The sequence below is a fragment of the Sphaeramia orbicularis genome, chromosome 8, assembly GCF_902148855.1.
Source record: "Sphaeramia orbicularis chromosome 8, fSphaOr1.1, whole genome shotgun sequence".
NCBI lineage: Eukaryota > Metazoa > Chordata > Actinopteri > Kurtiformes > Apogonidae > Sphaeramia > Sphaeramia orbicularis.
In genome coordinates this window covers 44,429,861-44,443,291 of record NC_043964.1, presented here as the reverse complement: position 1 = coordinate 44,443,291, position 13,431 = coordinate 44,429,861, and the positions used below count along the sequence as shown (strand labels likewise).

The 13,431-nt window shown below is 38.0% G+C and overlaps 1 protein-coding gene across 1 annotated transcript; it reads left to right on the top strand.

Annotated features, from left to right (window-relative positions):
- The first annotated feature begins 2,317 nt into the window (after window positions 1-2,317).
- Window positions 2,318-13,285, top strand: engl (endoglin, like). The gene is made up of 16 exons (XM_030140228.1): window positions 2,318-2,378; window positions 3,256-3,425; window positions 3,516-3,653; window positions 3,908-4,082; window positions 4,436-4,607; window positions 4,709-4,853; window positions 5,481-5,673; window positions 5,898-6,055; window positions 8,153-8,308; window positions 9,560-9,643; window positions 9,713-9,955; window positions 10,059-10,553; window positions 11,714-11,858; window positions 11,947-12,048; window positions 12,133-12,247; window positions 13,152-13,285. The coding sequence occupies exons 1-15, from the start codon at window positions 2,318-2,320 to the stop codon at window positions 12,243-12,245; spliced, it is 2,550 nt and encodes an 849-aa protein (XP_029996088.1). The 3' UTR covers window positions 12,246-12,247; window positions 13,152-13,285.
- The last annotated feature ends 146 nt before the right edge of the window (window positions 13,286-13,431 follow it).

The following is a 13,431-nucleotide window of genomic DNA, read 5'->3' as shown; positions in this document are numbered from 1 at the left end:
CATATTTTCATGTTTTCATAAGAGTGCCTTGGAATACAATCTTCATTCTTGTTGATCGTTGATATTCTTATTATTTTCGGCAGCAGCTGTCCATCTTTGTGAATGTTGACACTGTTTCATCACTTGTGCCATTGAGTTCTGTTGTAATCAGATGAGTAGATTAGTGGCTGTTGCAAAGGCTGAATGCTCTGAGGTCTCTTTTGGCTATGTTGGCTTTCCAGTCCTTTTTTTTTGGTCCATGCTAGACCTAATATTGCGTTTTGTCCACAGACAGGAGTGGATTCCATTTAGTGAAGTCTTCAAATACTTCACTCTAGCTCACAAGGAACAGCATTCATTGCTCAAAACAACCACATACTGTTCTTTTTCAATTGAGAATTGATTCTCTCTGGCCATTTTAGAAACAAACACTGCACAAGATGTGTAAATGTCTTCTACATTGACCTGTATCGATGCTGAACCATCCAACTGTTTTCCATTGTTTTTCATGCACCAATGCTCTCTGTCATAACCAATAGAGTAATTAACCAATGTGCATATAATGAGTCAGCATGTTGTCCAAACCTGTTGTGAACATAAAGTGGGGGAGGTGGTACATGACATAGCTACTTATATTTTATCTCAAATCTATTGTTAGAGTGTAAAGTTAAAAAAAAAAAATAAAAATAAGAAATAAGCATTTACCACCTCATTTACATATTTCTTATGTATGATAACTAAATTCTCATGCCATTAAATGACCTAGTTTGTTGCAAATGATTAATTGGAATATGCGTATCTGAAAAATGATAAAAGACTAGGTGTATCCAAAATTTTGACCAAACCCTTTTCCTGTACTAATGGTTTCTTCCAACTTCTCACACCTGCAGCTACTTAGACCCAAGTTACATACATTACATTCATACATTTCACTCTGTTGATCTACTAAGTTGTGCTGAAATGTGTAGTAAAGGATCAATTCCTTCTCAAACACGTGAAAATGAAATGTAAATACTTATAAACAAGAGACAAGTAGACATAGCTCTGAGTTAGTAGGAATGCTCTTATATTTGTAGCTGTTTGCCACGATTTGTGATAACTTAGCATCATGTAATGTGTTTATATTTAACATGTTTAATAAAGGAGATCTCAATAGGAGCCTCATAGCAATGAGTTGATACATCTACTTTCACTATCATAGGTTCAATGGAGAATCTCTATCTCTAAAAGAAGACGAGAATGATGAAGATGAGAATTTGTAATGTCATGTTTTGACTTTTTATCTCATAACTCTACAAACTACTAATTTAAAGCCATGCATATTCAGGAACATCCATATAAAAGTTGATGCACAGATGATGTGTCATTTGTGGTCTTTCGGCAGGCTTGGAGGTTAAAGTGATCAAGTCTTTTTTTTTTTTTTTTGGTGGAATGCAGTGGTGGCTGGTGAAATAATTTTTTGGTGGGGTGCAATATGCAACTCAGTTTTTGGATGCACTATAACCAGATGTCACCACTAGGAAATGCCAAAGCACATGCACCACTATTTTAAATTAAAGTAGATGTTAGCCTATGGGATAAATTACAACATTGTCACAGCTCCTACAAGGATACGAACTGTGGTATCCCGCATAGCAATCAGTAGTGTTACCTACTGAACTATTCAACCACAATCAGGCTTGAAAATCACAGTACTATTACCCACTGAGCTAACCAGTTATAGCTATCAGCTACCTGCTGATATGTATATTAATATATAGAGGACGTACATAATTTTGTCTTTGTCATTTTAAAAGTGTCTCACAAGCTGTAAATGTGGGTGCCAGTGGTTTAGACCTTGTGTGACATTGCATTTCTGAGGAAAATCTTGCTATGTTTACTCCTCTGGGTGGTGCTGGAGTGCAAATTTCTGCACCCTGAGGTTCTCCTATCTCTTGTATTAGAGGGGGGGTCTACTGTGCACACGTCACCTCAGGCCCAGGTTTTTGCGCCCCAAACAGGAAACACGTCACTTGACTGCTTACCAAATGACCGAAAACATTTTTAAACTACACTTGTATACAGATTATACATGGTACTCATGGGCTGTATCATGTTTAGCTGTTTTTTTTTTTTTTTTTTTTAAATATTCATGCTTTTGTAAAATTATTTTCATGTGATTCCTATCATCTTCTTCATGTGGGACAGGTGGGGCAGTGCCTTGCTCACACCCCTTATTGATGAGCATCCACTGGCAGACTATTAATGGATTGTCTGAAATGAATGCCTTAAGTGAGCTTAAATGTAATGTATTTTCTAGTGACTGTATTGTCTGACCATGTTTCTGTTTCTTAGGATGATGTCTTCGCTGTCATGGATTGGTTGGATAGTTTTCTTTCTTCTCTCAAGGAGAACATTAGGTAAGAGCATAAGGACTTAGCAGGAGTTAGAACTAGCCTGATGAGTAAAAATGATAACTGTGTTCGGATATTTTGTCTCACAAGCAACCACAGCGGTCAAAAATGTATAACTTTTGGTATCAGAATGAAAATGAAAATTGTTTTAGGGGCAGACATAAAAAATGTAGTCTGGGAAACTTTCCAGACGCCTCCAGCAGGGATTTACAGTCAGCATGACCAAATCAGATTGTTCACAGTGACACAGAGGAGATTCATGACAGCTCAGCTCATAGTCACACACTTTCTGAGAGACTGCATGTTTATTCCTTATTCCCATTTTGTCCCATGTTTTGAGACAACGTCCCACATTTGGATTTTGAAGGAAATACATGAGTTAATTTTTTAAGCTTTTACTTATTTTTTATTTATTTATTTATTTTTAATCTGCAAGAACAAAAAGATTTACAAAAGATCTTTTTTGTTTGTTTTGTTGCTTATATTGTACATTTAATTGATTGTTTGGTTTCTTGGTTAATTTGTTCAGCATTAACGTGAACAGAAATGAACAGAATCCGTCTAACTTGACCTTGCTGTGACATTAAAGGCATTTCCGTGTTTTTAAAAGACAGTGCCTTGGAGTACATTCTTCATCATTGTTGAACATTCTTATTCTTTTTATTATCAGCAGAAAACACCAAATAGTGTTAAGCAGAACTAAGGACACAAAATATTTTTGTTAGACAGACATTAGATGTAAGTCTATCTCTACCTACTGGTAACATGTCCCACAATATGCAATGCAAACATCTTCTCTGTCCCATGTTGGGTTTGTTGGGGATGAACTGGTCATCTCTGTCACTGATTTTTTTTTTGCTATAAATCTGCTCATCATTCTCAGCTCAAAGTCCAGAGGTACAATGCACAGTTGCAGCAGTGCAGGAGTTGCACCCCGTTCAGGGTCTGCTGGAGAGGTTTGACGCTGGTCCGGGATGCGCTGCCAGGGAGAGCGGGAACAAAGAGACTCATGTCATTGCAGTGGGGAGAGCGTCAAACAGCCCTGGAAATAAAGTAAAGAACTGCTCAACGACAAAGACTTGATTTGGGTAGGGTTTTGTTTGAAAACTGACCATATTGCTCTCTCTCCTCCTCATTGTTCAGATTACTGTGTTGCTGAAGCCTTTATCTGTGTCTCCTGCTCCTCTCCGAGCCATCCACCTCCTCCTCAGCTCCAAAGTCCCCGTCTCCTGGTGGATCGAGGCAGAAAGATTGGCATCTGACCTCACAGTGCTGGTGCAGGTCAGAGTGTGGTGTGAAACGCATCTTCAAGATGTTTGATTATGCAACCTGTTTACAATCTCTGACTGAAGATGTAAAATGTTCTTTGGGGACTCATACAGTAGAAAGACAAAATGTTGCAAATAAACAATACAAACGAAAAGACTAAAGGTGTCAGGTCAGATCTTGCAAGTGTTTGTCAAAATGAAGATACCTGTAAAAAGACAATTAAATCAAAAGCCCAATTTCCATGTTTTCGTCTGATAATCTTTTAGGTGTCCTTACACTCCAGTGTTCAGTCCAACTCAGTTCATCTGCATATTGAGATGGTGCATTCACTTCCTTTTCATCCTCGTGTTCTGCACCGCTGGGCTCTGAGACGCCATGGCAACCTGTCCTCTCTGACTCATGTAACACACGCAAATCGAGTCTACGTCAGACTGGGAGAGGGTGAGATGCAGGCAATGTTCATGTTAAATGCTATTCTATTTGTTTTTTCATCTTCAGAGTTGATAAAAAAAATATTTCGAAAGGATTATGTGTATAAAAACTGTGAGAGACATTTTACAGCTCTTCTGTTGTATCATATTTAATCAATAACTGCACACTGAAGAAAAATACTTACTTCTTTTTTGTGGGTAAAATGTGGAAGCATCTGTGTACTGAATTAGTGGCCTAAAATTCCGTTCTCACTTCATGCCATTTACCATTATACTGCAGTAGACAGATATGATCATGGAGGAAACTGTGGAAAACAACTGCTCTTTAAAAAGAAAACAACTTGCTTTGTTTCCATATGATAGACCCCACCATGCCTGCAGTGTGCCAGCTGCAGTCGATGTTCCTTTCTCATAACTACATGACCTCTGACCTCCAGCCACAGGAAGTGCAGGGCTGCACCCCCGCGCCTCCAGGAGGGAACAGCCCTGAAGTCCATGTGATCAAACTGCATTCAGCAGGCTCAGGCCTCTGTGGGTGAGATACAGACTTTGAGACTTTGTACAAACATTGAGCTGCACATGTATGTTTACGGTCAAAGTGAAGGTGTAAAACCAACTCCTCCTCACTATCTTCAGCTCTCTCCAGGTGGAGGTGATCGTCTCTCTTGTTCCCCCGACAGTTCACTCAAACACTCAGGAGATTGTGCTCATTTTGAGCAGCTCCGTGCCAGTCAACTGGGCCATTGCTGCTCATGGTGTACAGGGCCATGTATGTGTTCATGTAAGTAGTGACAATTGTTTTTATATTTTATTCTAACCTATGACTGAAAATGGTGGTGAAAATGCACTGTTTCCTATGTAAGTAAAAATATAAGAATAGAATAGAATAGAATAGAATAGAATAGAATAGAATAGAATAGAATAGAATAGAATAGAATAGAATTCATTGTCATTGTTACAGAAACAATGAAAAGCTGTCTGTTTCTGTTTAGCAGCAAAAACACTTCAAGTACAAAAGACTGTATAAAATATCACACAAAATACTGAAAAATATTGACAATATACAAAAACTATAAATATAAAATATTAAATATACAAATACCACTAAAATATACAAAAGCTACCTATACTACAGATAAGAAGTATGGACAAGATATAAGAATACTTACAGGTAATAAAGGACATATGCAAGGTAAAATTAAAATGAGGGGTAAGGGTTGTGATTATTACACTGAGGTAGGGTGAGTATTGCAAATACATTCAGTATTTAACCAGTGCATATTCACAGATTCACAGGGTGAATCACGTGCTGAAAACTGTTAAAAAAGATCTGTTTCTAAATACTTACACACATATATTTGTAAATTTGTTTATTGGATTTTTTTTGTTTTTTGTTTTATCCCCACAGGCTTCCAATAGTGTTTCCCCACCCTTCCCACCTGAGCCCAACCTGATCCTGTCCAGTACAGTTAACTCTGACCTGTCCACCATGTCAGACCTCCTGGCCTGGGCACGTGAGAGTGGCATCACCACGGTGACCTCGTACACTGAGGCTGACCTGGCCAATCGCTTTGTGATCCACCTGGCTGGACACGGCACAGGTCAGGACCCCTGTGTGTATCTTTGTTCCATCACTGTGTGAGTGAGCTGAAAATTTCACTTTTACTTTCTATCATTTGTTTGGTTGTTTTAGTTTGTTTTTCTCCATAGACACTTTGACATGAAACAGTTAATGAAATGATATGAAAGTTCAGATATGAGAGGTATTTATTTTCTGGAATGTCTCCCTGTTTGTCTCTGTTTTGCACCTCGGATGTGGTTGTAGTGATGACTCCGCTGGTCTCGAGGCCTCCCTGGTCTGAGGAACGGCGGCTCAGGCTCTGGCTCAGCGACGCAGGTAAAGGAGGAAGAGACAGAGAGAGTTTCACGGTGCAGTGTAAAGACGGGCGTCTCAGCGTGACAGTGGACCGACACATCCTGCAGGTCTTCATACCTCCGTATTAGATGTGATATATGTGATACATTTATGACAACAGACAGAAGCGCAGTGTTTGTTCATTCATACTCATATAATTCAAGGCACTGGATAGTAAAATAAAAGACACTTTCTCTATGCACCATAAAATAAGCTGCATCACTGATTTCACAAATAAGCAACATATCTCCAGTGTTTATTTATGAAGGAATCATTTTATTACATAACATCAGAAAACCATGCATAAGCTATTTATTTTTGCACTTTTTACATTTTTTATCAGGAGAGAAAGGAAGTAGACAAGGGAATGGGGGAACAGGGATAAAGGGGCAAGGAGAAAAAAAGAGGGAGTGAAGAAGAGTGGAGAAGACACTGAGGGGTCAAAATTTTCACAGTCTGCACATGTTCATCTAATAAGAATAAAAATAAGAATAAGAATACTTGCTAAAATGCACAGGTACAAAGTGCTTCACAGACATGTCCAAGTCTGTTGCCTCCACACATAGGTGCTCTCAAACATAAGACCAAACACACACAAACCAAAGAATAGCACCTGAGATAAAAACAAACAGCTAGAAAAATGAAAGGCAAACAAAGACGATAAAGAGGTTGTTGTGGAGAGGTGAACTTTTATCAACCATTTAAACACACAACTGATTCAGCTGATTGCATTAAACCGTGACTGAAAAGTCACCCCTGGAGTTTAAATTGGAACATGGAATGACTAAAAAGTAGTTTATCCAACAAGTAGTAGTCTAAACATAAAAAGACTGAGAAAACAAAATATTCCATGTATTTTTGCTGGCAGGTGGTTTTGATTTATGCATTGTTTCTCATTGAAAGAAAGAAGCCGAGGGTGTTTTTGGACAAGGTTATGTAATAGTTATTTTTGCCTGGTGACACATACAACCCTAATTAAAACAAAAGTATGTTGTATTAAATACAAATCAAACAAAATGGAATGATTTGCCAATCCCATAAGGACATATTCATTCATAATAGAACATAGAAAATTGTGAATGTGGTGGGAGAAACTCCTCTCTACATAGTTGGGACAAGGCCATGGTTACCATTGTGTAACATCCTCTCTTCATTTGTCTGTAAACATCTGGAAACTGAGGAGATCAATTGCTGGAGTTTTGGGAGATGAACATCATCCCATTCTTGTCTGATTTAGAATTCTAGCTGCTCAACAGTCCTGACTCATGGTGTTTTCAGTGTGCAGACGGACTGGTTCAGGACACAGACTCTTCTGCTACAAACCCTGGCTGTTGTAATAGATGCAGTAGGTGATTTGCACTGGTCCTGCTGAAATATGCAAGGCCTTCCCTGAAAAAAAGAAGCTGTCTGAATGTGAATGTAAGCAGCTCTAAAACCTATATATACCATTCAGCTTTGACAGTGCCTTTCCAGATGTATAAACTGCCCATTCCATGGGCACTAATGCACCCTCATACATCAGATGATGGAGATATTTTAAAGTCTTCAGTATTTTAAGTTGAGAAACATTCTAAATTGTTCCACAGCTTGTAGATTGGTGAACCTCTGCAATCTACCTCAGAGATTCTTCCTCTCTAAGATGTTCTTACCCAATAATGTTACTGACCCTTTTGCCAATTAAACTAATTACAAGTTTGAGCAGTTTGTTTTTAGTATAACTTATTTTTCCAGCCTTTTGGTTCCTTTGTTCCCCACTATTTAAAAATATGTTGCTGTCATCAAACACAAAATTACCTTATACTTTTCTTAAAATTGTTCATTTTCTCAGTTTAAACACTTCATATGTTTTGTATGTTCTATTGTGAATAAAATACAGATTTGTGGGATTTGTTTTATTTTATTGATTTAAATACAGACAGAAAAAACATTGGTATTGTTAGTATATTTGACATTAAATATCAATGTTTTTCCAGAAGACTTAAATACTAACAAGCAAGAAGTAATTACTTCCTGGCCATGATAAATGTATTATTGTAGTGTGATGTACTTTTTGTTATATAAGACTGTTTTTGATACATACTATTATTGCTATTATTTTTGTCCTTGAAACAGCGGTCATCCAGCATAAGTTGTCGTAACAGTCTCATAACAGCTCCTTCCTCCAGATCTCGTCTGTGCCCGTGGCTGCTGTGACTCTGCAAGACCCGACATGCCAGGCTCAGTCCAATGGGAGTCATTTCCTGTTGGTGTTTCCAGTCATTTCCTGTCAGACCGAGGGGATCCTCCTGGGACAGTCCAAAGGGGTGCAATACAAAAACACGGTGAGAGACAGGATTTGAATGGTATCTGTTGTATGTTACAATAAATTTATGTTTGCTTTATTTAAACAGACTCTGTATGATCATAATGTATACACTTTTCTCATGTTAATGTGATGAAGTAGAGGAAGTAACTGTAAAACAGATTAAACCAAGCTTTTATTTCAGGGGTGTCAAACATATGGCCCATGGGCCAAAACTGGCCCACAGGAGGGTCCAATCCAGCCTGTGGGATGAATTTGTGAAATGCTAAAATTACACTGAGATATTAACAATTAAAAGATGTAAAAACTGTTTTAGTTTAGGGCACACATACAGACCAATTCATTCTCAAGCAGGTCCGACCAATAAAATGCTATCATATCATACTATAAATAATGACAAGTCCAAAGTTTTAAAGTGAAAAAATGTAAATTACACAAGGAAAATGTTTACACCTACAAGCTATCCTTTCACAAAAAATGTGAATAACCTGAACAAATATGAACTACCTGAAATGTCATAAATGTTTTGGGCATTTGAAGATTCATTGCAATCTAAAAGTTGCAATGTACATGTATAAATAATGAGCTGAAGCATAACATTGTTAGAATTACAATCATTTTTCTTAAGACATTTCAGGTTGTTCATGTTTTTTTAAAGGATAGTTTGTAGATGTAAATATTTTCATCATGAAATTTTATTTTTTTCACTCTAAAACAGAGAAAAAAAAAAGTTTGGAGTTGTCATTATTTATAGGTTCTTGGGCTATTATTTTACTGGTCTGACCCACTTGAGATCAAATTGGACTGAATGTGGCCCCTGAAGTAACCCCTGTTTTAAAGCAACAAATGGAAAACATCTGAGGTTGAAGTTGACAAATATGAAAACACAGGGGGCACAACAGACACTTAACACTGTGGCTAATCAAGGTTGTACCCAGTGAAACTCGTGACCCAGGTCGTCCTGACCAGAACAGTACCTATAAATGGGGTGCTGCACTGAGGCAAATTAACTGAGAGAGCAGAGAGGCAGGAAATTTGAGGAGCAGAATTAAGTAAGAAGTAGAAAAAAGAGGCAGAGGTGGATGATAAATGTACTGTATGGAATGGAAAAGGTACAAACAACAAACGTCAGTCTAAAACTGAAATAAAATGTGTAATTTTGATTGTTTCTGTGTCACATATGACATTCTTAAAAACTGTGACATCATGAATTAATGAGATACTGAATTAATTATTGTGCTTAATTCAGTTTCTCTTTCCTGCACCTCAGGTGTTATTATGGAGAGACGAGCCTCGGGCTCTTCTAGCACTGAACGAGACAGAAAAGAAGTCCAGAAGTCCCCTGAGCATACATGTGAGATATAAATGTTTATTGTCATTTGATGTTGTGTTACTTAGAAATAACTCTCCTGTTTCTCCTCAGTTTAGCTGTTTGGTGCCCAGCCTCTCGAGTCCTGCTGACGCTGATGAGGTAAACACTCCTCAGGCGGTGCTGGACCCCTGGGCACTGGAGGGGCCAGAGGAGGATCCGAGACCAAGACAATACCCAACACCCAGACGCAGATCTGGGCCTCTGCTTACTATGCAGCTCTTTATCAGCGAGAGCTATGAGCAGAAACAAATTGGCCCCTGTGTCATCACAGCAGAGAACCGAGTCTATGCTGAGGTTTCTGTCTGCATCTCTTGTCACATATATCTTTTTTGTCCTGTTCACAACAAACACTCAAATGTCTGTCTTCGTCTGCACTGATTTCTTTATCCTGTTGCAGATTTCAGCCAATGGGCCACTCATAGATGTTGTAGAAGTGAAGTCATGTGTGATCTCACCTCAATCAGACCCAAAAAAGTCTCCTTTCTGGAGCATCATATGGGATGGCTGTTCATCAGATCCCTCACTCATCTTTGCTGCAAAGACAAATGAGGAGGAGGAGGCTGAAGATGATGACAGAGAAGAAGAGGAAAAAGAAGAGACAGAAGGACTAGAAAAAGACAGAGATTTGTCATTTAAAGGAAAGACTGAAAGAAGAATAGAACCACATGAGGAGATACTAAAGAGTATGAGAGTAGAGGAGGAGATGCAGTTGATGAGGTTTAGTTTTATCATGAGACCAGTTTATAATGAATCTATGCAGTTTCTCCACTGCAGCGTTCTCCTGTGTGACTCTGACATGACAAGAGGAAACTCCGTGATGGAAACTGTGAAGAGGGACTGTCATGGCAGGTTGCAGATCCCCCCACTTATATCTAAGTCACCCAGGCATCAGGTACAGAGTGATGCAGATAAAAGCATCCTGTCAGTCTTTTCTTATAAATGCAGTGACCTGAAATTTTAAAGGTACTTCTTGGAGTTTGTGAACCACATCTCCTCCACTAGTTCCATCTATTTCTTTGACTGGGAGTAACATGTTAGGAAACAGATTTCTGCTAACAATGGCAAGAAAGAGGAAGACAGCCAGTAAACGTATAGCATGTCAAGGCACAGATGCTTTCTCAGTAGACAGGTCATTTGTTGGCAAGGCAGTAGTCCCTCATAACAATCAACAGTTAATGGAATAGTCAGCATGTACAAATAATCAAAAGGGTCTCACTCCAAATTTCATGATTCAGTAAGATATGCATTTGTAATAGAAATTAAAACAATATTAATATCAATAGTAATATTAGTAGTATTTTTTGGTATCATTGAGCAAAACTTCTATAACTACCCTGGGTTCTTCCATCATGGGGTAGATTTTACTCATAAGTGGCTAATTGGTGGAGTTTTTAGAGTGGTAGGGGTAAAATATGTGATCACTATTTAAGATTCAGCCAGGCATGATTGTACTGCTCTTTTCTGTTTCTTTTAACACCAGCAACACAGAAGCTATAACCATGGGTTAAATTTTCCATAGTGGCATGTAACAGCATTGGATCATCTGTCTATATTTAATCTTCATTTAATCTACCTTTTTTTTGACCTGATTTAAATTGTATATGACACTGGCAAGACTTACCTGATAGGCTGGGGACACATAAAGAAGCATCTGTGATATCTTGTTTTTAAAGGAGCCCTCTGGAAATATATCTGTTAAGAATGTATAACTACAGAAAAATTAAGTGTGTTTCATTAAACCATTAAGGTATACATGATGAATTTGAGTGAAATGCAACAGTGAACTGCCGGGGCACATTTAATTTACTAAAACAGAAAAAGGAAGACTGAAAGAACATTTAAAAGCTTTCTCCATGCTCATATTGATACAAATGTGTTTAATGGTATGCAAAGACTTAAGGATTAGTAATTTGTAAAATTGTGCTAATGTAAATGTACCCTGCCCTTGCAATCTGTGAATCAAAGTATGTTCTTTGTCACACTCTTTGTTTTGGTGACTTAAGATTAGATAAATGTCTAAAATGTAGACCTTCTTCTGTATCTCCATTTCAGTGTGAGATCAGAAACCTGTCTCGGCCTATGGTGGTCACTCAGCCCATCAGTTCTCTTGTTCCCAAACTGTTGAGGCCCCCTGCTGGTCAGAGAACAAAAAGACTGAGCGTCTCACCATTGGCCAGTCCTGACCCGGAGCACAGCAGTGAGTATCAGAGATGTACCCATTTTTCCATGCCACTCTGGGTGTGTTCCTATTTGTCTCACCTTCCACAATCAAACTCCATCTGCAGGCTTTGTGGCTGAGACAGGACCGGTGTTAGGAATCGTGTTTGTGGCCTTTGTGATGGGTGTGAGTCTGATGGGTGGGCTGTGGTGCATCTACAGCTACACAGGTAATGGGACTAAGCTTTGGAGCTAAATCAAACCTCATCCTTGGACAGCTTTTTCCATTTTGAACAGAAAACATATTTTTGTAGGGATACGTCAAACACCACTTGGAGGAGCAGGTGATGTGACAGATGAAACCCCTGGAGGACACAATACCTGGGATCCATCTTCAGTGTCCAACCAGTCCACAAGTTCTGTGTAAAAGTAAGAATATTAGTTTCTGCGCATCCTTTTTAGAAGCATATCTTTTTATTTCAATTTTTGGTACATGTTCCAGTTTCAGAACTCTCAGTTTAATGCCTTGTATTGGAACTGGGTTAAATCACATTGTTCTTATCAAATTAATAAATCAAAATAAGATCTATACAAATATTAAGAAGGAGAAGGCAAACTTTCCTAAAAGCACATCATGGTCAGTTATAGTTAACATAGATTAAATGTCAAAGTAGCAGTAAAAGTAATGTAACAAAAGATGCACTACTTGACCCATACTGTCTAGTTTGTAAGGACGATTATAATTGTATCAATTTGTTTGTTTGTTTGTTTGTTTGTTTTTTTAAACTTAGGAAAAAGTGAGTTTTACTTTATCAGGCCTTACTTTTAATTAATCCTGGATACTGATTCATGTATTTTAGTATCCTGGAGAAAGAAGTTTGTTAAATAATTTTAAGAAGGAAACTATGACCTTATAGAACAGAAATAGAAATGTGAATGTAATTTTAAGATAATTGTACATGAAAGAACACAGATAATTGAAAGAACATGAGAAATGAAAGAAATGAAAGAACACAGATAAGATAATTCAGTTTTATCGTTTAATTTTATTCCCAACTTCTGTTTACAGAGCATTTTTAAGATTCTTTTTATTGTATTTTTTTAATCAGTCTGTTGAAAATACTTACATGTCATTGACCTATATACAGATATTTTCACCAGCATTACCCAGTTGCGCAGTGTGAAGCGAATGTTACAGCTGCGTTAAAATAAATTGTAGTGGTTAGGATCACTGCCAGTTTCAGAAGTTATATCAGCAAGAGAACACCTGTAGATTACAACTCTGATATGCTAGCTAAGTCTGAACAGTTTTATTCTTTTATTTCTTCCTCAGGATTTCCTCCTGCAAATCTGAGAAAAGAAGAAGTGGGACAGGAGTTACAACAATGATGTGTGAGCAAGCACAGGTGTCTACATGTGAGCAATATAGGGACCATGTTTGTGCAGTTCTCCTAGTGAGTACTGTGCATCAGAAATGTAAGGAGCCATGTGAATACAGAAACAGTCTCTTGTTGCGGTGTTTTCGTTAGTCAGATGTTTGATTCAAAGTGAAACACTGATGCTGCAAGTCATTCTGCATTGAGTCATTACAAAACTGGTAGCGAACCATCACA

Excerpts from the sequence above, each read along its gene's own strand:
- engl (XM_030140228.1), top strand. The coding sequence starts at position 2,318 with ATGTCTTCGCTGTCATGGATTGGTTGGATAGTTTTCTTTCTTCTCTCA. Across the intron at positions 3,654-3,907 it reads ACCTCACAGTGCTGGTGCAG|GTGTCCTTACACTCCAGTGT; the intron begins GTCAGAGTGTGG and ends ATAATCTTTTAG. Across the intron at positions 9,644-9,712 it reads GAAGTCCCCTGAGCATACAT|TTTAGCTGTTTGGTGCCCAG; the intron begins GTGAGATATAAA and ends GTTTCTCCTCAG.